Source organism: Notamacropus eugenii, chromosome 6, assembly GCF_028372415.1.
Source record: "Notamacropus eugenii isolate mMacEug1 chromosome 6, mMacEug1.pri_v2, whole genome shotgun sequence".
NCBI lineage: Eukaryota > Metazoa > Chordata > Mammalia > Diprotodontia > Macropodidae > Notamacropus > Notamacropus eugenii.
Window position 1 is genome coordinate 359,062,573 of NC_092877.1, and position 22,283 is coordinate 359,084,855.

Consider the following 22,283-nt stretch of genomic DNA (forward strand, 5'->3'; position numbering starts at 1 on the left):
ATTTTTTTATGGGGTGAACCAATGTATACGGTTTTGTATATGGCATGTAGTTTGTGTTCTCAGCCCTCTCATGTGGAAGCATCCAGGAAAGTATCTGAATTGAGGGACTAAAGAGAGGACATGGGATTAGAGTTCAGTGTGGTCAGAAGTTTGGGTTAAAGATTAAAACAGAGAATTGTTATAGCTATGACAAATGAAACCTGAATTGGATCTGCCAATTGAGAAATCAGCAATGATCTTTATAGAAATTTTCCTATGGGGTGTTTAGCATAGAGGACAGTGAAATTGTGAAAACTCAAAGGCAGATAGCCCATGATACTGTAACATTTGTTAGAGGAGAGAATAGAAGGATCAAAGAAATAGCTAGAGTTTTCATTTCTCCAGATGACTTCACAAACAGTAAAAGAAGGAATGGGTGGGTGGAATTAAGCATTGATATAGTAAAAGCTATGCACCAGGCATGGAACAAAGTGCTTTACAAATATTATCTCATTTCATCTCATTGAATCTTCACAACAGCCATATGCCTTAGGTGCTGGAACTGATTTACGTACAAAATGAGGACCTTGGGAGAATTATGACCAACCTGAGGAAACAGGCCCAGATAATAGAAGATGAAGAAACCTCAGAAAAAGAGGTGAATCTTTCCAAAATTAAATTTTAAGCCTTCCTCAGCTGAAAATTTCAATTCCTTCAAGGACATAGGCTGAGAAGATTGTTCCAGTGACCAGCAAAAGTTGTGCTATGATCGTATTCTTGCCAATGCAAAGTAACAATTATCTGTGCATAGTATTCATGTCATGCTTCCTACCAGAGGGTATGGTTAATGGGCTGGAGCAATATTCCTCTGTTCTCTGACTCTTCAAGCGTAGTGTTGAGTCCTTTGAAGGAATGAAATAAATACTTCTGGGAATCACATTTCTAAGTAAATTGGACTAAAACATGATTTACTGTAATGCTTGTGTGAAGAAAATACCCCCATGTTCTAACATTTTTAACATTATTATTTAATATTAACAGCTCAAATGAAGGCATTATACCAACCATTTCTAAATGATAGCAGTTATCACTTCCCTATCCCTATTCCTAAACCTTCTCAAAAACAAGAAAGATCCAAGAGAAACCTGCTGTGATGGTTACATCCAGGTACAAAGCATATGTTTACCATTCCATGTCTTCGTTGGTACCACCCCTTCTACCCCTTGGACGTCTGCCATGACCCTCTACTCAATCAAAAACTTTTTCTAGGAAAAAGTTAAGTACATAGGCATAGATTAGTAGTGTCAAACTCAAACAGAAACAGAGGTACTAAGCTGAGATAATGACCCCACCCATATCAGCTTTGAAAACTATGTTATATTAGACTTCATTTATTTCTTGATTATCTCCCAAATACATTTTTAATCTAGTTCTGGGGCACTCAGGAAATTTTCAAGCTTTGATCATTGGGCCACATGCATGACAACTCTGGCATATTTCACAAGGCCCACCTCTCTAAGGTAGTTTTGGATGAAAATGAAACAAAACATCCTCTCACAAAGTAGATTCTCATCTTTTCTGTAATGTCTTTTTTTAGAATTTTTTTTTTTTATTTATAACACTATAATCTTAAAACTCTCAGTCTCACATGGTAGACTATATCAGAAGCATAAATGGAATGTAGATCTTCTTGGTTCTCTGTTCACTCCCTCACACTGCCTTTAAATCACTGCATACATACATATATACATACATACACACATCATTATACAATAAAATATAGCATAAAAAATGTAACATAATATATGTAGATAAATAGAAATTCAGGCCTCAATACTCACTCCTTATTCATTTACTGTGACTTTGAAACTTCTCATTGTCCTCTTGCATGTTTTTCTCCCTTTGGTTTCTTTCTTGGCTGGCATTTCAATGCTTCATAATTCATTATACAGATCAATGGCTTCTTGAGTGGAGGTTTATAGATAAAGGAAGAACTCAGGTTTATAAAACATTCGGGTATGCCTATTTCAAAGCTCTAGAGCTCATAAACACCTGAATATAAGCCATCCAGGAGAAAATGTAACACTTGCTTGAACCCCTAATCAGGCATGATTGCATTAGCAACTGTTATTGTTAAACTATAATCAAGTCAAGGAAAAGAATTCATAACCAGGTGCCTCCTCTCTAAATAATACTAGTCATGGTCCAAATCCTCAAATTGTCTCCCATTTGACAAAGAGGCAAATGACTTGATTCTCTTTCAGACTTCACTGAAAGGGATATTTGAAATGTGAGTATCACAAGTGAGATAGTCAAAGTGCAACAGTAAGCCAGATGTTAATTCATTCTGGAGAAAAATATGAATTTTTCTGGCCATTCCGAAAGAACAGAAAAGCTAATAAAGTACAAACTAATTTCTTCTTTTGAAAGTCTGTCATGAGGGCAGCTAGGTGGTGCAGTGAATACAGCACTGGCCCTGAAGTCAGGAGTAGAGGAGTTCAAATCCAGCCTCAGACACTTGACACTTACTATCTATGTAACCTTTGGCAAGTCACTTAATCTCTCTTGCCTTACCTTCCTCCCTCTAAAAATGAAAAAAAAATCTGTTATACAATAACCCTCCAATATTTGTACACAGTACTTCTACATCAAATACACTAAAACCTGAAAACTTATTAAACATAAAAATGATTTATTTATTACTTAAACTATACCAGTTTAAAAATATTATAATTTCAGTATGGCTTTATTGGAGTCAAACCAAAAAATAAATCCCTCTGATGTTTCTGAATCATCAAAGAGGTTTTCCGTATAATATCATCTAAAGAAAATTGTCAGTTTCTAATCTCAGGCCTTTGCAAATATGCAAGGAATATTTTTTCTTTTAGTAGTTCTAGTTTAGTCTCATTATTTCATGATGAAAGTAGAGGGATATCTAGGTTTGCAAAAATGTTTAGAAGTGTCCACACTTCTCACAATCATTTCCATTCAATTCTGTATTATGAAACCAGCATTTATTAAGAGTTTATTACAAATATGACATTATGCTCAGTACTGGAGATACAAAGACAAAGCCAGATGCAGCTAGGTGGCGCAATGAATAGAGGTCTTGGTCTAGAACTTGGTCTAGAATTCAAATGTGGCCTCAAACACTAGCTGTGTAATCTTGGGCAATTCATTTAACCTATGCTTGCCTCAATTTCCTTAGCTGTAAAATAGGGATAATAACAGCACCTATGTCACACTGTTATAGTGAGGACCAAATAGGATGGTTTTAAAGCACTCAGGACAGTGCCTGGCCCATGGTAGGAACCCATTCCTTTCTTCCCTCCCCCTAAAAATAGTCATTGTTTAAAAAGGAACCTGCTTCCAATGGAAGGAGTGAGTAGGGCTTAGGATATGTAATCCATAGAGATAAATACTTATATCACAAAGATGAGCAGCTACATCTAAATGACCATCAACAACTTTATGAAGAATTGTACCAAAAATGTGATTCAGGATTCACAATTTATTCATAACATTGATCTTCTTAACATGTTTTTTATACATCAGAAGCACTGTGACTTTCCAGGCCAAAATTCCCATCTTCATTCTTCTTAATGTATTATTTCCCTCTATTAGAATATAATCTGCTGGAAGGTAGTAACTGCTTCACATTGAACACTATGACATTTACTTTTCCAGTACTTAGCATAATATATAGTAAATACTAAGGATTTTTAAAAAGTCTTTTCATTCATATTCATTCATGCCCAATCACATTTTAGTGAGGTATTGGATAATCCAAGACTAGTTTGAAATTTTAATACTTTGGTTTCCTACTTAAGTGTATTGTCTCCTCTCTCTCTCTCTCTCTCTCTCTCTCTCTCTCTCTCTCTCTCTCTCTCTCTCTCTCCCCACCTATCAATCTATTTTATTTGGAGATAGCCAGCTAAATATTTAAAAAGGAAACCTTAGCATCAACATATAGACCTTTTTTTTTTTTCCTGTTTATAAATAGGAATGGAATCAAAGGTCTAGGCCTTAACAGTATATCATCTATTGGTGTAGGCTCCTCCTACATAAGAAAACTTCCTCTACTTAAGTGGACTGGCAACTCCCAGTGAACCTGCAGTTTCAGAGATTTGAATAGAGTGCTAAGAGTTTAAGTGACTCACCCAGGATCACACAATCAATATATGGTCTACCTGGTTCTGAGGTTTCCTCTCTACTATAACACATTGCTTCTCATATACCACGTAAATATATGTGAACTTGCATATATATATATATATATATATATATAGATATAGATATAGATATAGATAGATATAGATATAGATATAGATATATAGATATAGATATAAAATATGTGTGTGCATATATGTACAATACATATGTATATATGCAACATATAATAATATGAGTTGCAGATATATGTAGAACATGTCCAATTTATATGCTTCTATATACGCTTAAATATGTACAAAAAGAGGTGGAAGATAGTCCCTATCCTCCAGGTAGTCGCAATCAAATGGGGGAGTAAAACAAGCAAAAAAATATATACAATTAAGTTATGTACTAGATAAATAGGAAATGATTAAAAGAAGCAAGGTACAATTAAGAAGGATAGGGAAAAAGTTCTCTAAGAGATGGAATTTTAACTGTGACTTTAAGAAACTCATCATCTGTTATTTGAACCATTATGACAGAAAACTAATTGGTTTCCCTACCTCTAAGTTTCTTTTCTTCAGTCTCCCCTCAGATTATGTGCAAAATTCATATTCTTAAAGCACAGGATAAACAACATCATTCTCTTCTTCCTGAAACTTTCATGGTTCCCTGTGGATTGAAATCTCAATCTTTTTGGCATTTATCAACATTCATTATCTCTCTGAAGCCTATCTTCCTAGATTTATCTCATGTTGCTTCTCACATTCTCTACAGTAGAGTTTAACTGACCTGGTGTATCAGTAAGCACCCCAACATACACAGGATGCCCTGCTATTACAAGTTCTTAGATCTGCATTCATAAAAAGAAAGGCAGTTTTCGAGGGCTTAACAATACTTTTAATCAAGCAGTCCTTTAATCTTTTATCATTCCTTTAACCAAGCACAAAAATCATTCACCTAGTTCAAGGGAGTCAACACCTTGAACTTCATAGGAAATATAGAGAAACTAAAAGGCAACAGACATGGCTTTCTCTGCCTGAATTCAACAGACAGGTCCAACTGTCTGATCATAGTTACTAGAGAGGGAAGCATGACATCTGGGTTCTCAAAGCCACGGGGCTCCTTAAAACAGCTTTTCAGAGTCCTCATCTGGCTCTCAAACCTCATTACAAAAACCCAGCCTCAAAGTAAAACCTCACCCTCAGAGCATTTATACACTTTTTAAACCAGAGGACATAACCCTCTGACCCAGTGTCTCAATAGAAAAAACCAAAGGTACTTGGGACCCTCTTACAAAACAACTCCCTTATTCAAGCTTCCCACAATGGTCAGGCCCATCAGTGGGTGGGAAAGATCTTCTTTAATCACATTATGCAGTCAGAGGCACTTTTAGTTAAACAAAAACAGGAAAAGTGATTAATTTGATTGCCATTACACCTGGATGACATTTTCTACATATGGTTTTGTATTTCTTACTTCAATAATTTTGCACAAGTTCAGTTGCTGATATCCCCATCTTCCTCTCCATATATTTCAAAAACCCTAGTGCCCTCTCAGGCTCAGATCAAGAATCACTTCCAGCATATGAGGTATTTTGGTTTGTTTGGTTTGGGTTTTTATTTGCGCTTTCTGAATCCCCTACACTTCATGTCACTAGCATGAAGCACAGAGTCTGGTACAAATGTTTCTTGAATTGAATCATAAGAGTCCACATGATGCCATAACCAATATTTTCTAAGGACAATATACAAGTCTGAAGGAAAGAAGTTAAATACTGCAGCGTCTCAAAGAAAATAATAACATAAGCCAGAAGGGGACTCTAAGGTTCTATGCTTGAATACCTGCTATGCCATGTAGTTTAGCTTTTGAAATTCCCTAGATGTGTGTTTCCCCATTTTAAAAGGAAAGATTAGATTAGAGCAAGAATTCTTCTCTTGGGGACTGTGAATCATTTTGGTAATTATATTACAATGTAATTGATTTCCTTTATAACCCTATCTATTTTATTATTTATAAGTATTCCTATAAGAAGTGCTATGTAGGCTCCCCCACTTGGCCAAAAGTGTTCTTGTAATAAATGAATAGATAGATAGATAGATAGATAGATAGATAGATAGATAGATAGATAGATAGATAGACAGACAGATAGATAGATAATTTAGATAAATAGAATGATAGATGGATACAGCAAAAGGAGAAAAAAAGAAAGACCTCCTGGATAAGAGCAGAAAGCATCTTAAACACATATATACATACATATATATATATGTGTGTATATATATATATATACATATATATATATATGTATAGTGGTATGTGTTTATACATGCATATATACATACAAGCATATGTATCTTCATATTCAGGATTCCAGAAATTATCTTTGATAAATATGAATTGTTCCAGATTTCCAATAATAAACTTTGACTTATAAAATCATCTATATGGGTAAAACTATAAATACTATGAATTGTAGGTACTAGATAAATAAATGTTTGTTACTTCATTGATTCATTAAACAGAGCTGCAGCTTTGTTTTATAAATTTAGGATAATTTGAGGCAGAATAAAAACCCAAGGTAGAGTGTCATTAGTATAGACTATAGCAGAATGTAGGGCAGATCAGGGGAGGTCATAGAAAAAAGCAAAACATTGGTGAGGAGGGAAAGAGTACAAGAATAGAGAACAAGACAAGAGGCAGAATAGGATGGAGGGAAATCTACAGTTAGTAATCATAACTGTAATGTGAATGGAATGAACACTCCCATGAAATGGCAGCGGATAGCAGAGTGAATCAAAAATCAGAATCCTACAATGTGTTGCTTACAGGAAACACACTTGGAGCAGAGAGACACACACACACAGAGTAAAGGAAAAGGGACTGAAGCAGAGTCTATTATACCTCAGCTGAAGTAAAAAAGAAAAAGAAAAAGAAAAAGAAAAAAACAGGGGTAGCAATCCAGACAAAGTAAAAGCAAAAACAGACCTAATTAAAAGAATTAAGGAAAGAAACCATATCTTGTTAAAAGGCACCATATAAAATGAAGCAATATCAAAACTAAATATATATGTACCAAGTGGCACAGTATCCAGATTATTAAAGGAGAAGTTAAGCGAGTTACAGGATGAAATAGATAGCAAAACTATATCACTAGAGAACCTCACTGTACCCTCTCAAAACTATATAAATCCAACAACAAAAACAACAAAAACACTAAGAAGGAAACTAAGGAGATAAATAAAGTATTAGAAAATTAAGTATGATAGAAACTTAGCGTAATATAGACATAAAGTGTGACACTATAAGCAAATTGGAAGAGGAAGGAATAATCTACCTGTCAGATCTATGGGAAGGGGAAGAATTCATGATGCCCCCCAAAAAGAGATAGAGAACATTACAAAATGTAAAGTAGATAATTTTTATTTTATTAAGCTAAAAAAAAACTTTTATACAAACCCAATATAACAAAAATTAGAAGACAGGCAGAAATTTGGGCAACAATTCTACAGCAAGTGTTTCTGATAAAGGCCTCATTTCTCAAATATATAGAGAACTGAATCAAATTTGCAAGAATACAAGCTATTCCCAAATTAATAAATGGTCAAAGGATATGAACAGGCAATTTTCAGATGAAGGAATCAAAGTTATCTGTAGGCATATGAAGAAATGATCTAAATCACTTTTGATTAGAGAAATGCAAATTAGAACAACTCTGAAATACCACTTCATATCCATCAGATAGATTAATATGAGAGAAGAGGAAAATGATAAATGCTGGGGAATATGTGGGGAAATTGGGACACTCATACAATGTTAGTGGAGTTATAAACTAGTCCAAATATCCTGGAGAGCAATTTGGACTTATGCCCAAAGGGCAACCAAATTGTTAGTACAGTAAATGCACTACTAGATCTTTATCTCAAAGAGATCATAAAAAAGGAAAAAAACCTTCATGTGTAAAATTATTTATAATAGCCCATTTCATGGTGTCAAAATATTGAAAATTAAGGGACTTCTCGTCAATTGGGAATGGCTGAACAAGCAACAGTATATGAATGTAATGGAATACTATTTTGCAACAAAAAAATGCAAAGACTTTCAGAAATATCTGGAAAGACTCGTATGAATTGATTCAAAGTTAAATGAGCAGAACTAGGAAAACATTGTACTTTGTATCAGCAACATTGTGTTCAACCATGCATGATCAGCTCTTCTCCACAACACAATAATCACAGATAAGTCCAAAGGACTCAAGAAGAAAAATGCTATCCATATCCAGTTAAAAAAACTGATGGACTCTGAATGCTTATGGAAGCTTTTTTCCACTTCATTCTTTCTCGTGGTTTTTTCCTCTCAGTTTTTCTTTCACAACTATGAGTAATTATAATTGCAATATTCACAACACCTCTGGTGGCCATGGATATCCCAGGGAATCTGGATCCTGTAATACAACAGACTCTCCACATGGAAGACAGAACCAAAACATTTATTCAGACACCAGAAAGCCAAATCCATCATAGTAACAAAACTTTATACATAATAACAATTCAGAACACAATACCATCCACAAGCCTTCACTCTGTTAAGCTTACCACATTAAACAAATCACAGTCTCCCTTAAACAAAATGCCTTTCTCTTACTCATAGCCAGCTGCAGGCTTGGATACAGCCTTCCATTTTGACTGCTCTCTCACTAATTTCCCCTCAACCCTTCTCCTGTTCTACCCATCCTGCTCCATCCATTCAGCAAACTCCTCCTACCACAGGCTCCATGTAACTCAGACTCACATGTGTCCCAGGTAGGTCACATGGGCCAAAAATGAATGCTAAAAATTGTCTTAAAATATAACTAGGGAAAAATGAAATACTATTTATAAGAAAATGAAATGAAATAAAACATAGAACAAAAATGGTTTGAGGTCAAGGATTATTTTCTTTTGTCGTTGTGTCCCCAGCATCTAAAATATTGTCCTGTACCTAGTACGAGGTAATTAAATGCTTGAAGGAACTGAATGAACTAAAGGCCACTTTTTTATGGAATCTTATATGCAGGTGTGTTAATTAACTGGAAATCTCTGTGGATGCTTAAAAATACTAAAATGTAACAATTTAATTAGACTTTAGGGTTTTGGTGTATACATATGCACTCCCAATAAGAAAAGAGGCCATCCTTGAAAATGAATTCCTTCTTTTCACTTTATCTGTACATTTGTCATACAGGATTGTAATCATATACCTACCCCAATAAAGAGACATGATATTTTTGTACTTTCTTTTAAAGCATTTAAACATAATTAAAGGCTGGGGATTTCTAAACACCATCTTTAATTTTTAAAACAAAAATATAAAACCTGATTTTGTTTCCCTTAAAAATATTAAAAGGTAAAACTTGTCTTATTGAAGCTGATAATTTCCTTTGAAAGAAGCTCCCATGCAGAAAGTATATTTTAAAAGTTAAGTTGCTGACAACTTTAAAGGGTGAAGAAAGAAATAACCCTAAATAAACAAAACAAAAACCTGTCATGCAGTGTACCTAGAGAAAATAGCATCTGTAATGAAAATTATTTTTCAATTAATGTAACTATCAATTCAAATGTAGATTAATCCAACCCATTTCATGTTTTACAGGAAATATTGATGAAGCCGAGCGTGAATGGAAAGCAGGATTCCATCGCTGGAACAGTTATATGATGGACTGGAGAAATCAATTTAATGATTATACAAGCAAGAGGCAGAACTGTGCAGGTCTTTAATTAATAGGTCTAGCCTTTCAGGAATGTTCCTAATTCTGTAGATCAAGGCAAATGGGCTGGTAGCTCACTTGCAAGACTCAAAAGGAAGCTGTTTTATAGCTGAACCCAAATGCCAAGAGGACAATATTGATTCCTCACATTTTCTCTTTGTATTTTACCTTTCATTTCAGGAAACAATCCATTCAACAGGCCAAAGTAAAAGGTGCACATTAGAGCTTGACCATGAATTTATGGGCAAATTTCAGTCATTAGCTATTTAAAATTCCTCTACCCAGAAGCCTTTTAAAACTTTTAAAATATATGTTTGTAGTCTTTTGACAAAAATGCTCTACCATACTGAAAAGCACTGGTTTCTTTTATTAAATGTTTTGTTGTTTTTCATTTTAAGACTGCATCTCCCTATCTTGCCTAGACTGGAAGATTAGTGGTTCTACAGTTCAATCCTACCGCTCATTGGCACAGAAAGTTTAACCTGCTCTATTTTTTTTTTTTTTATCTAGGCTGCTTTCCACTTCCTTAGGCAGCCAGTTGCCCTTTTCCAATACCCATGGACTCATATTGTTGGTGGACTTGATGTAGATTTTCAATCTACTTTAGTCTCAGAACTCCAGAACTCTAACCACCCAGCAATCTCTGCTTCCTCAGCATCAAAGACTCTAGGCATGTACAATCATGTCCAACTTTATAACAGCTCTCTCAATTTAGGTCTTGCCTTTAAATATCCCTTTTCAAAGGGATGAAAGATGAAGGGGACCTTAAAGATCATTTAGAAAAATACCTCATTTTACAGTGGGAGAAGCTGAAGCCCAGAGAAAAGAAAATATTTACCCTAGTTCTCAGGAATAGTAAATTAGTGGAACTGTGATTTTTATTCCAAATATACCATTCTTTTTACAACATCATTATGTCTTTATCTGACTGATTTATCTGATCATTTATTTGATGTTAACCAGTAAAAAATGATAACACCTTCCCCCAAAATTTCCAGTGTCTTTGAATGATTAGAATACACAATTATCATTACAGCAATTATGATTATTGTTTTTAATAAGTTATTAAAGCCTGAGCATTCTAAATTTCTTCATTATTTTGATCAATCTATAATTTCATTATTATGGATTTTTAGAACAATAATATCAACCACAACCTACACGTAGCTTCTGGACCTTTGTAGTTCTTGATTCTTTTCTGTTCTTTTCCATAAATGAGCTCCCTCTCCAGTGCGCCAAGTCCATCCTCTGGATCCTTTCATATCTGTTGTATGCAATATAACATTTGGGCTTTCCAATCATGAGGATACAATTTCTTTGAGGGTGGGGAACTGTTTCCCTTTTATGTATTTATTCTCAAAGCTCAGCGGAACATCTATTCTAGGAAACACTATGCATTTGTAGATTAATTGGTTTTATATACATATATACATACATATATAAATATACATATATACACATATATGTATAACTTCTCCATTATTACCCCCTACACACGCACACACACACGCACAACACACACACACACACACACACACACATATTCACACACTTGCAGAGCCTCCTAAACTAATGCAAACAACTGAGTGTTGTTTAGCTGAGAGAGGAAGAAACCATGGAACTCTCCAAGGTGCTAAAATTCAGATAGTTTTACAAGAGGAAATACTAAGATTTCAGCCAACAAATGCTTAAGATTTCTGTAGAGAATAAGTCAGTCAGAATCACCTTACTTCTTCATGTGTGATAACTCATTTGGGAATTTAGGCAGACACAGGGTGTCACTGATAAAGCAGGATGCAAACTCATGAAAACAAATTTATGGCCACAAAAAAGTGCTGTATCTATATGGAAAATGTACTTATATCTTGTTCTCATTGAAAGCACTATTTTTTAAAAAAATATATTTGATAACAGTAAATCTCAATAATGTAAATTCTCATCTTCATTCTTGATAGGAGTAAGTTTTTCACGCAAGGCTATAATATTTTTAAAAAAACATACATACATTCTCTAGTATTCTAATTATATGCTTTCATTTAGAAAGATTCATAGAATTTTAGAACTAGAGAAGACAGAGACAGAGAGAGATATTTTAAATGCTGCTGCTCTGCCTTTCACACACTTGTGATCAAGGAGGACAATACAATTAATACACAAATTATTATAATGCCCTATATGGAGGTTGGAAAAAATATGAATTTGTAATCCAGAGTCTGTGAATTTGTTTTTAAAAAACATTTTGTGGCTTCATTTTGATATAATTGGTTTCCTTTTTTAATCCTGTGTATTTTATGCGTTTAAAAATATTATTCTGGGGAGGGGTCCATAAGCTTTTTCTGATGTTCGAAAGAGTCAATGAAAGGAAAAAAAGTGAAGAACTTAAGACTCTTGGGTCTCTCTCTCTCTCTCTCTCTCTCTCTCTCTCTCTCTCTCTCTCTCTCTCTCTCTTCCATCTATCTCTATCTCTCTGCCTCTGTACATATATAGATGCACAACTACGTACATATTCATGCAATTATATCAACCATACTATAAAATGTTAAAATTTGAAGAAGTCCTAGGAATCACCAAGTTTAACCACCTTTTTATATATAAACAAAGAATCAATGACAACATTGAGTATTCAAGTTCATAAAGGTAATTAGTTGAAGAGGTAGCACTTGTGCTTAATATTTTTCTATAGGAATCTATTATTTCCTTGAAAGTCTAATCATGTGCCTAAGAAATCTATTTAGCCGTGTTTTGCTAAATCATAAATTCTACAGTCTGCTCTAAAAACCCCATCATTCCAATTGTCAATGAGTAAGAAAACAAAATGGAAATATTCCCACTGTCCCTAGATTAAGGTTGAAATGCCTAAAAGTTCAAAGAAGGAAGACATGTCATGAGTATTTTTGAAAGCCACGTTTCGTCATTAAAAGTTGGATAATCAGATGTCCAGAGTTATTTTCCAATTTTCTCCCTTCATTACATATTATCAATCGTTATATTAACTGTTGTCCTGGAGAGCACAGTGAAGGTTCCACTGAGAGGAGGAGGGAAGGTATTGATAATTCAGGAAGACTATATCATTATAAGCTTTCATTAATGGTCCAAGGAAGGAGGCAAGTAAACAGTAGGGTCCTCCTTGTATCCTAGCTGAGTTGCCCAAGTAAATTATTTAAGGTTATCAATATGACCGTCCTGACTATTCCAGAGTGAATGGGGTGGGGAGGGTGGGGAGAACACAGGGAAATCAGCACCTATCTAACATTGTGTTTTCTGAACTTACCATAAAGTCACAGGCAAAAAGATTTAGACCTAAAAGCACTACCTAAAAAATATTGTTTGAGCATGGACAAGCTACTGAAAATTGTTGAACTTCCCTTTCCTCATCTATAAAAATATTTGCCAGTTCCACAGGATTATTGCAGAGTTCAAATCCAATGATGTATATAAATCACTTTGAAAAGTTTGAAACACTATATAAGGCTCATTATCTCTATGATTATTATTTTTCTCATACTTATCTTTTTTTCCCTTTATTTCCCATTGAAATTATAATTAAAGAGATTGAGGTTATAACCCATGGTGCAAATTCAGCCAAACAAGGATTTTTTTTTTAATTTGGGGGAATGAATAAACTTCTTTCTTATAATGCATATTAAGAAACTGTTTTTATTGTCCCATGGATAAGAAATTGAGAACACTAGTACTAATTAAGGGATAGAAGAAAACTCAAGGATATGATATCTCTTATATGTCAATAGCATTAAAAGTAATTTATAGAGGAACAATCCATATGGAAATAAATATATTCCGGATTCAAAAGGCTTATGGAAATGGAATCTCAGCATTAGGAATGGCAGGTAGGCAGGTCATAAGGTAGATGGAGAGCATTGACTACTAGAGTAAGAGAAACTTGATTGAGAACCTTCTTTGAAGCTTTCTGGCCTTGTAACATTGGCCAAGACTTACCTGGGGTTTCAATTTCCTCACCTCTAAAATATGAGGTTTAAATAAGATATTTTAGGCTCCTTCCAGATCTAAACCTATGATATTATGAATAATTTTGTTTTCTTCATATGATAATTCAATAAATACACTTGGATTAAAAATATATTAGGCTACTAATATGTACCATATGGATTGCTAGTTATTTGAATACAAAGATTAACACAATACAACCCTTGTCCTTAAGAATCTAGGGGAGACACTATTCACAAGTGTATACAGCAAAGTAAACACAAAGATTTTATGAAGTAATTAGAGGTAGGATGTTACATTAGAGAGTGTACAAGAAGCTTAGAGTCTAATGGAGGAAATGATTTACAGAGAGCTCCATACCAGCAAACTAGATACAGAATAAATTTGAAATAATTAATAGATGGAAGGCTTAAAAGGGATCAGAAAAGGTTTCTTCGGGAAGGTAGAGTTTTCGTTTGGAATTGTAGTAAGAAAGCCAGGAGGCAGAGAAGAGGAGGAAGAGCATTCTGTGAATAGAATGAAGTGAAATGTATGACTTTGGGAAATGGAGTGCTTTAACCTGGTATGAGGAAGCCAGTGTCACTGGATCACAAGAGTATGTGGTGAGCTGGAGACAGATAAGGTATAGGAAGACTAGAAAGGTGAGGGGGCAGGTAATGAGAGCTTTGAATAGCAAACACAGAATTTTTGTTTTACTGGAGTGGAGAGAGAGAGAGAGAGAGAGAGAGAGAGAGAGAGAGAGAGAGAGAGAGAGAGAGAGAGAGGGAGAGATTGATTTGTGGCAGACAGACTAACCAGCAAAGTTTTTCAATAATTTAGCCATGAGGTGACGAGGTCTTGTACCTCTGTACCAGGCTCAAAAGAGATAAGGGACCACACATTAGAGATGTTACTGGGTGGAGAATAGGACCCTCAATAGTAATGAAAAGTTAGGAATTGTTTGGAGGGAAAATATTGAGTTCAGTTTGGGACATGTTGAATTTAAGATGTCTATGAGAAAAATGAGATTGAATGTGGCTTCTATTATTATCTCTGTGACCTTGAGCAATTCATCTAACCTCTTTGGGTTCCATTTTCCTTATCTATACATGGAAAGATTTATAATAGTTGGTTCCTGAAATCTCTTCCAGTTCTGAATTCATAGCACCATTATCTTAAAACAATGTAAAGTGATTTTAATAGATTGAGTGCACTAACCACAAAGGGTTAGGAATCAGCAAATGCCTTTTGTTAGTGAAGTCACTTTGAAGGAATTGCTATTTAATGTTATTGATTGCTAACTCTCAGATCAAAGAAACATCTAGAGACAGAGCAGATTACGGAACAGAATTGGTCTTGAGTTTCAAAGATCTGGATTGAAATTCTGATTCTGACATGCTGACTGTTTTTCCCTGAGATAGTCAATTAATCTCTCAGGGCTTCTAGCCAAATGTTGAAACTTATAAATTACCCGAGTTGCTGATCCGCTTTAGTTACGGGATTTATTTTACTTTACTTTTACCAGAGAGTTCCCTACAACCAAGAAATTACAGGTCTCTAGTAAAATATAATGCAGGAAACAAAAAAACAAAACCTCCAAATCTCACTCACAATTAGAGAAGCAAATTACTTAGCTGAATTATGCAAACAGCTCTGAGGAAGGATAAGAAAAACTGAGCTCCAATTCTAACTTTTAGCATAAATACTAATTCCAAAATGGTTGATTATCTCATCTCTCAAAAAAAGAAGGCAATCATTCCTGCCAGCTCCACTAGCTGTTGTTCAAATTAATTACTTAATGATTATAACAGTAACTATGCAAGGATTCATCCATTTTAAGTCTTAACAGTAGTGTTCCTGCTTGAGACAATCACAGTGTTACCTTATTTTTCCAAATTCAATCTTTTGTTTCTCCTTTATCTGTTGTTTTGGTTGTTCTTTCTTTTCTTTTGATTAATTCAGACAAGACTATCTCAGAAGAAAGCTTTTTGAAAGCATGAAAATTTATATTAAAAGACATAAAATTATATGAACATGATATGATGAGAACAAGATTTATTTTGGAGTCCCATGTTTAATGAGAGAGAGAGAAACAGAAAGAGATACAGAGAGACAGAGACAGAGAAACAGAGAGATGGAGGGACAGAGAGAAAAAAAGGAATAGAGAGACAGTAACAGAGGCAGAGCAAGAGACAGAGACGAACACAGAGAGAATTTGGAACAGTGAGCCAGCAAGGGATTTAGATGCAAAGTCCTCGACCTATAAATATTTTCAGAAATCCTCTGAAATACAACATATCAATGCTCATTTCCTGAAATTTTCTTCCCAGTTTCCTGATCAACGTTTCAAGGGAACATAAACACCTGCCTGGAGGGGTGTTCTCTCAGAAGCAATGATACCCCTCTTATTATATTGTCAATGAAAAGAGAATTAAAAATAAAGGGATTTTTGAATAGATACTTGTGTGTGTGTGTGATCCTTCTGTAATATATTTTAGGCTCTAGGCACAAGCTAATTTTAATGACTGCCTTAAACTCAGATGTTGCATTTTTGATCCCTCAGTTTTCTTACTCTTTGGAAAATAGGCTCAGTGATATTTTCCCTTTGTGGAAGTAAGATTTTAATTTTTCATAGTAACACTGTTTTCATCATGCCATTGCTTTAAAACATTGTGCTCTAGACTTTTGCAGATCCTTTAAGAGTTGTCTTAGATGGAATAGGAGAATGTCTTCTGTAAATAGGAATTATTGGTGAACTTGTGACTACATGTTTAAAGATATAACTCCTGGAGAGGTACTCAAGATAACTTCATGCATATTGAATAGGACAAACTTCATTTCACTTAAAATGCCAGATGAGAGGATTCACAGGAACCTTATAAAATCTATAAAAACACATAGGGATGGAGACCAAACTTGTTTCCTTTCTGCACCTTCTGTGCTATTTATTGTCTAAAGCACTGAGTGGTCAAGGGAAATGCCCAGAGCCACAAAACCATAAGTGTCTGAAACACAACTTCTACTCAGATATTCCTGGCTCTAAGGCCAACTCTCAATCTACTCTATCAAGGGAGTTCTCAAAAATCACTTGAAACACTTCATGGAGTTCATAAATCCCATCAGAAAGAAAAGAACACTCTTAGGATTAATAAAAAAACAATTCTTTTCAATTCAAACCTGTGTTATTCAAATAAACCACTTTACTTTTTAGCTTTCATTTCAGAAAGGACCAGTGATATGACTGGTGATGGCTTGACTCCACTCATGTGTGAATTGGAGTCAAGTGCATCAGAGTTGCACAAAGTCTTCAGCCTCACTCTCTTCCAGAGTCATCAAAGTCCAGTGGAAAGATAAAAAGAATGACTGGCAATGACCCAGGATGCAGTGGACGACCTTGGCATCTTCCATGTCTAACTAAGCTCTATGTGCTCTACAGCACCTGCTTTAGCAGCCTTCATGGCCATGTAAACAGTTGTTTTCATTTCCCATTCTGCTGAGGGAACTCTTCACATGCTTGGAATAGACACCCCTCTATCTCACTGATGTATCTGAGGCCCATGGGATACCCTGAACCTGCTTTAGCCCACTTTTCAGATGGTTAATTGGTGTTTGGCTGCTGTACGTGCTACAACTTCTTGGAGTCACAGGTGAGAATTGGCTGAAAGTTGGACATCCAAGGTGGGTAAGCAGCCATGAGAAGGACTTGGCAAGTCCTCATACCAGACGTGCTAGTTTCCCTGAACTTCCCATACACCCTATTAATAATTGCAGTGCCAAGTGGCAAGTTCCAGGACTCTTTTTCCCCCAAAGACACAGCCATCCTATACAAACTCCAATATTGGTCTTTCTAGATCTTCTTTGTCTAAGAAGCTTACTATTTCAAGAAATTCTCACAAATGTATGCAAAGGGGGGGAGGAGCCAAGATGGCAGAGTAGAAAGACGCACATACACATAGCTCCAAACCCACAACCCATGGAATAACTACAAGGAGGTAACTCACGGCGAATTCTGCACCCAGAGGCCACAGAACATTGGAACGAGGGAGATTTCTGTTCCAGAGAGACCTGCAGACCTCTCGAAAAAGGTCCTTCGCGCTGTGGACTGGGCGCCGGGACTGGGAGCTGAGTGCAGCCCTGCCATGGCTGCGGCACCGAGAGGAGGAGATCCGAGCAGGCTTCAGGGACGAGATCTCCAGCGGCCGCACAGGTCCCTCCACCCACAGGTGACGGGGGTCAGTGAGAGAGTCTCTTTGGCAGGTCGAGGGGGGAGTGGGGTGCCCCCATGGCTCGGGCCCCCTCGGGAGACAGGAGCTGAGGGGCGGCGGCAGACCGGGGCTCCCCAAGCAGGCAGGAGCCTGGATCCATTGTTGAAGTTCTGTGCATAAACTCCCTGAGGGAACTGAGCCTGTGAGGCGGCCCTGCCCCGACCTCAGCACATAAACTTAATCTCACACTGAATAGCAGCCCAGCCCCCACCCAAAGTCCGGAGGCTGGAAGCAGCATTTGAATCTCAGACCCCAAACACTTGCTGGGAGAATCAGGAGGTGAGGTGGGTGTGAGGAGAATATTCAGAGGTCAAGTCACTGGCTGGGAAAATGCCCAGAAAAGGGAAAAGAAATAAGACTATAGAAGGTTACTTTCTTGGTGAACAGGCATTTCCTCCCTTCCTTTCTGATGAGGAAGAACAATGCTTACCATCAGGCAAAGACACAGAAATCAAGGCTTCTGTGTCCCAGCCCACCCAATGGGCTCAGGCCATGGAAGAGCTCAAAAAGAATTTTGAAAATCAAGTTAGAGAGGTGGAGGAAAAGCTGGGAAGAGAAATGAGAGACATGAAGTCAAAGCATGAACAGCAAATCAGCTCCCTGCTAAAGGAGACCCAAAAAAATGTTGAAGAAAATAACACCTTGAAAACCAGCCTAACTCAATTGGCAAAAGAGGTTCAAAAAGTCAATGAGAAGAAGAATGCTTTCAAAAGCAGAATTAGCCAAATGGAAAAGGAGATTCAAAAGCTCACTGAAGAAAATAGTTCTTTCAAAATTAGTATGGCACAGATGGAGGCTAAGGACTTTATGAGAAAGTAAGAAATCACAGAACAAAGCCAGAAGAATGGAAAAATGGAAGATAATGTGAAATATCTCATTGGACAAATGTATGCAAAGTCCAATGGTGAACTATAAAACTTGTGAATTATTCAGATTGGAGTGACAAATGAGGCAACCCCCAAAATCGACAATGCCCAGAAAATGACTTCTTTTTGTTTAGCAGAATAGGTTCTACTTAGAAGGTGGATATCCTCCCTTTCCCCCAATCCACAAGGAGAATCATATATGATTCTAGCATTATAGCTACAAGGGACAGCAGAGGCAATCTAGTATAAGCCTCATATTTGATAGAGAAGGAAACTGAGGCCCAGGGATTTTAAGTGACTCATACAAGCTCTCAAAATAAATAAGTAGCAGAACCTGAATTCAGCTAATGTCCTTTAATTTGAAGTTCAATGCTCTAAATAGAAGGTTCAGGTTCACGAATGTTATACAGGACCCCCGTCTAGGGACAAGGGGACATGCACATGTCTATGAAGACTTCCTCCAAGACTAGTGTGACTCTATGGAATTGTGTTCACCGAATAGAAGAACAAAAAAGGAAGATCTAAAACATTTGAGAATCATCTTATGTTTTTCAACCGTCTTTTATTTTTCTAAGCTGATAACAAAGGAAAGCTCCTAAACCACGAATTGGTCCTCCAGAGTCTCAGACAGTCGCAAACATCAGAAAACAGCTAGGAGTTTGGAACTGTCCTCATAAAACAGTTCCAATGTCAACGTCCATATTCTGCATGGGAATATATTCCAACTGATAGTGGGCACCCCCAACCAATCCTCAGTCTCTATTTTCTAAGCAGAATGAGAGTATTCAATCCAATATAAATATTAATTGCAAAACATTCATCCCTTTCTAAGCTCATTACAGTTTGGGGGAGGTGGGGGGAGAGAAGGGAGCTGGGCCTTCATTCCATTCTCTTCATGGGTGAGTAGAATTTGTGAGCGACCCATCAGTAGTAATCCTCCCTCTAGTGTGGAAGAAACTATTCACTTTAGCCCAAAGCAAAAAAAAAAAAAAAAAACCAAGAAAAAAATCACAAGACTTTGAAGATCACTGTTACTCAGCTCTCTCTTTTTTCTTGCTTTTTTTTCTTTTATTCAGACTCCTTTTGTCACCTTTGGAGAACAGTTTGCTATCTAGTAGAGATGAAGTAAATCAGAGTTTAAAAATGATATGTACTAGTTTAAAATATGTTAAAAACATACAGAACTCACCAAAGTTCTGAATTTTACTTTCTCTGTAAAGTAATAGGTGCGTGCAAAACTCAAAAGAGTTAGAGGCTGTGATATTTGCATTTTAAACCAAGCAAGTCTATAATATTCTCTTTGGTAAGTTGAATTAACATTTTCACATGAACTGGAAATGCTAAATTGTTAATAACATCCCTTTCAGTTCACTCTTTGAAGCCATTTGCAAAGGAAAAGTTAGTGCCCTAATAGACCACTAGTTCATCTTGCTTGTAGTTTCAGATTTTTTAAAGAATTTTCTGAAGAAGGAGAGGGGGGGTAGATAGAGGATTATGTAATAAGATATGATTCCACTTTAAAAGTCACCAGTCAGTGTTTTACTGGGGCCAGGAGAATCTTAGCATCAAATCTCTTGATAAAAGTCTGATACTGAAAAATACAGATGATTTGTCAAAACACACACACACACACATACACACACACACACACACACACACACACACACTAAATTTCACCCACAATATATGTGGTCAAAGAATATAAAAAGTTCTGAAAAGAATTACAAATTATTAACAACTACATAAAAGTCCCAAATCAGTGACAAGAAGATAAATTCAAATTCAAAATTCAAACAACTCCAAAGCTTCTCATTACATGAAGAAGATTGCCTAATATGATGAAAGAGGAGAATGACTAAATTGGAAGGTTGCATGAAGAAGGGCAGATTAATACATTGTTTTGTGAGCTGTAAATTGTTCTAAGAATTCTGGAAATCCATTTGGTAGTATACAAAATCCACATTCTTTGACCAGAATGTTTCCCTACTAGGAATATATCCCTGGAAAGTGAGTAGCAAAAACAAAAGTTAAAAAAGTTAAAAAAAATTAAAAATAAGAATATAGGTATAGCAGCTCATTTTGTAGTAGCAAAGAATAAGAAATGATGTAAATGTCCCCTAACTGAGGAATGGATTAACAAATTGCAATACCTCAATGTGAAGGAATGTAATTGTGATGTAAAAAAAATGACTGTAAAGAATACAGAGAAGCATGGGAAGAATTAGGTGAGTAGATGCAAAATGATAAATCATGTATTCAAGGGAAGTAATATACACAATGAGTAAATATCCCAAATGACATCAGTAAAAATGGAAATAACACACCTGAAGGTTATTAAAAAATAACTAAGCATAGTACCAAAATTATTTGAGAAATACCCATTTTTTTCCTGTGAAGACAAGGGGGAAATAAATGTGGAATGTCAAAAATGAAGTTAGACATTTTTCAAAATTTTAATTAGCTTTGCCAATTTTTTATTTTTGCTGTCTCTTTTTTTATTCATGATTATAAGAAATAGCTCACAGTGAATGAGAGGAGGGATACATTAGGTAATGTTGGTGATATAAAAAAATTAAAAACTAGAAAAATTAAAGTATTAACAGAAATTTATTTAAAAAGTAAATGTGCACATATATTTTAGAGGAGTGAGTGCTTCCATATTTGAGATTTTATTATTCAAATGAACTCCTAGAGTGAAAATATCCTCCCTTGATGAAGATTTATAATTCATTTATATTTGAATGTCTTATATTTGAGCCTTGAGAGTTTGAGACTCACTCTTACCTTTGTAGCAACTATTATGTAATAGAAGCAGATATTGAAAGATGTTTTGAACACTATGACCAAAATCTATCAATATCATTCATTAGAATTGGTCATTGATTAATGTTTTAGCACACCACTACTGCCTCACTGATACCTAACTATGTGGTAGAATGGAAAGGGTGGGCAGCCAACTTCCAATGGCCAAAATATTCATTTTTCCCTATGCCTCATCTCCACTTTTAACGTCAAAAATTTTCATAATTTCCTATTAAAATTAAAACAGCCCCTGGAAAGATAATACTCCAAGCTCTTAAAACACTTGGAGGAGTTATATTAGAAACAGACCTTACGGACTACTCCAAGCTCAAGTTAGGCAACCCAAAGGAGAAGAGGCCTCTGCTTTAGCCTATTTGCTGTTAACAGCTCCCTTGGTGATCTTCCTGGAAGCATCCTCCCTTGCCCCCAAACCCACCATGTTCCTAGTCATATCTTTTCTGCCCTCAAATCTTTCTGTATTTACCTTTTTATTTACATGGTTTGTGCGTCCCCTTCCTCTGATGCCAG

At 35.8% G+C, this 22,283-nt stretch overlaps 1 protein-coding gene across 2 annotated transcripts in view; it reads left to right on the forward strand.

The window, feature by feature from the left end:
- BCHE (butyrylcholinesterase) overlaps window positions 1–16,278 on the forward strand; it is a 105,210-nt gene extending 88,932 nt beyond the window's left edge. Inside the window, exons 4-5 of one of the 2 annotated variants that reach the window (XM_072618561.1) lie at window positions 9,763–9,879; window positions 16,153–16,278. In XM_072618561.1, the coding sequence (XP_072474662.1) occupies window positions 9,763–9,879; window positions 16,153–16,160 (125 nt within the window). In that variant the 3' untranslated portion in view covers window positions 16,161–16,278. Of the gene's footprint in view, window positions 1–9,762; window positions 10,969–16,152 lie in introns of those variants that run through there. The other variant, XM_072618560.1, reaches the window with a different exon arrangement.
- The last annotated feature ends 6,005 nt before the right edge of the window (window positions 16,279–22,283 follow it).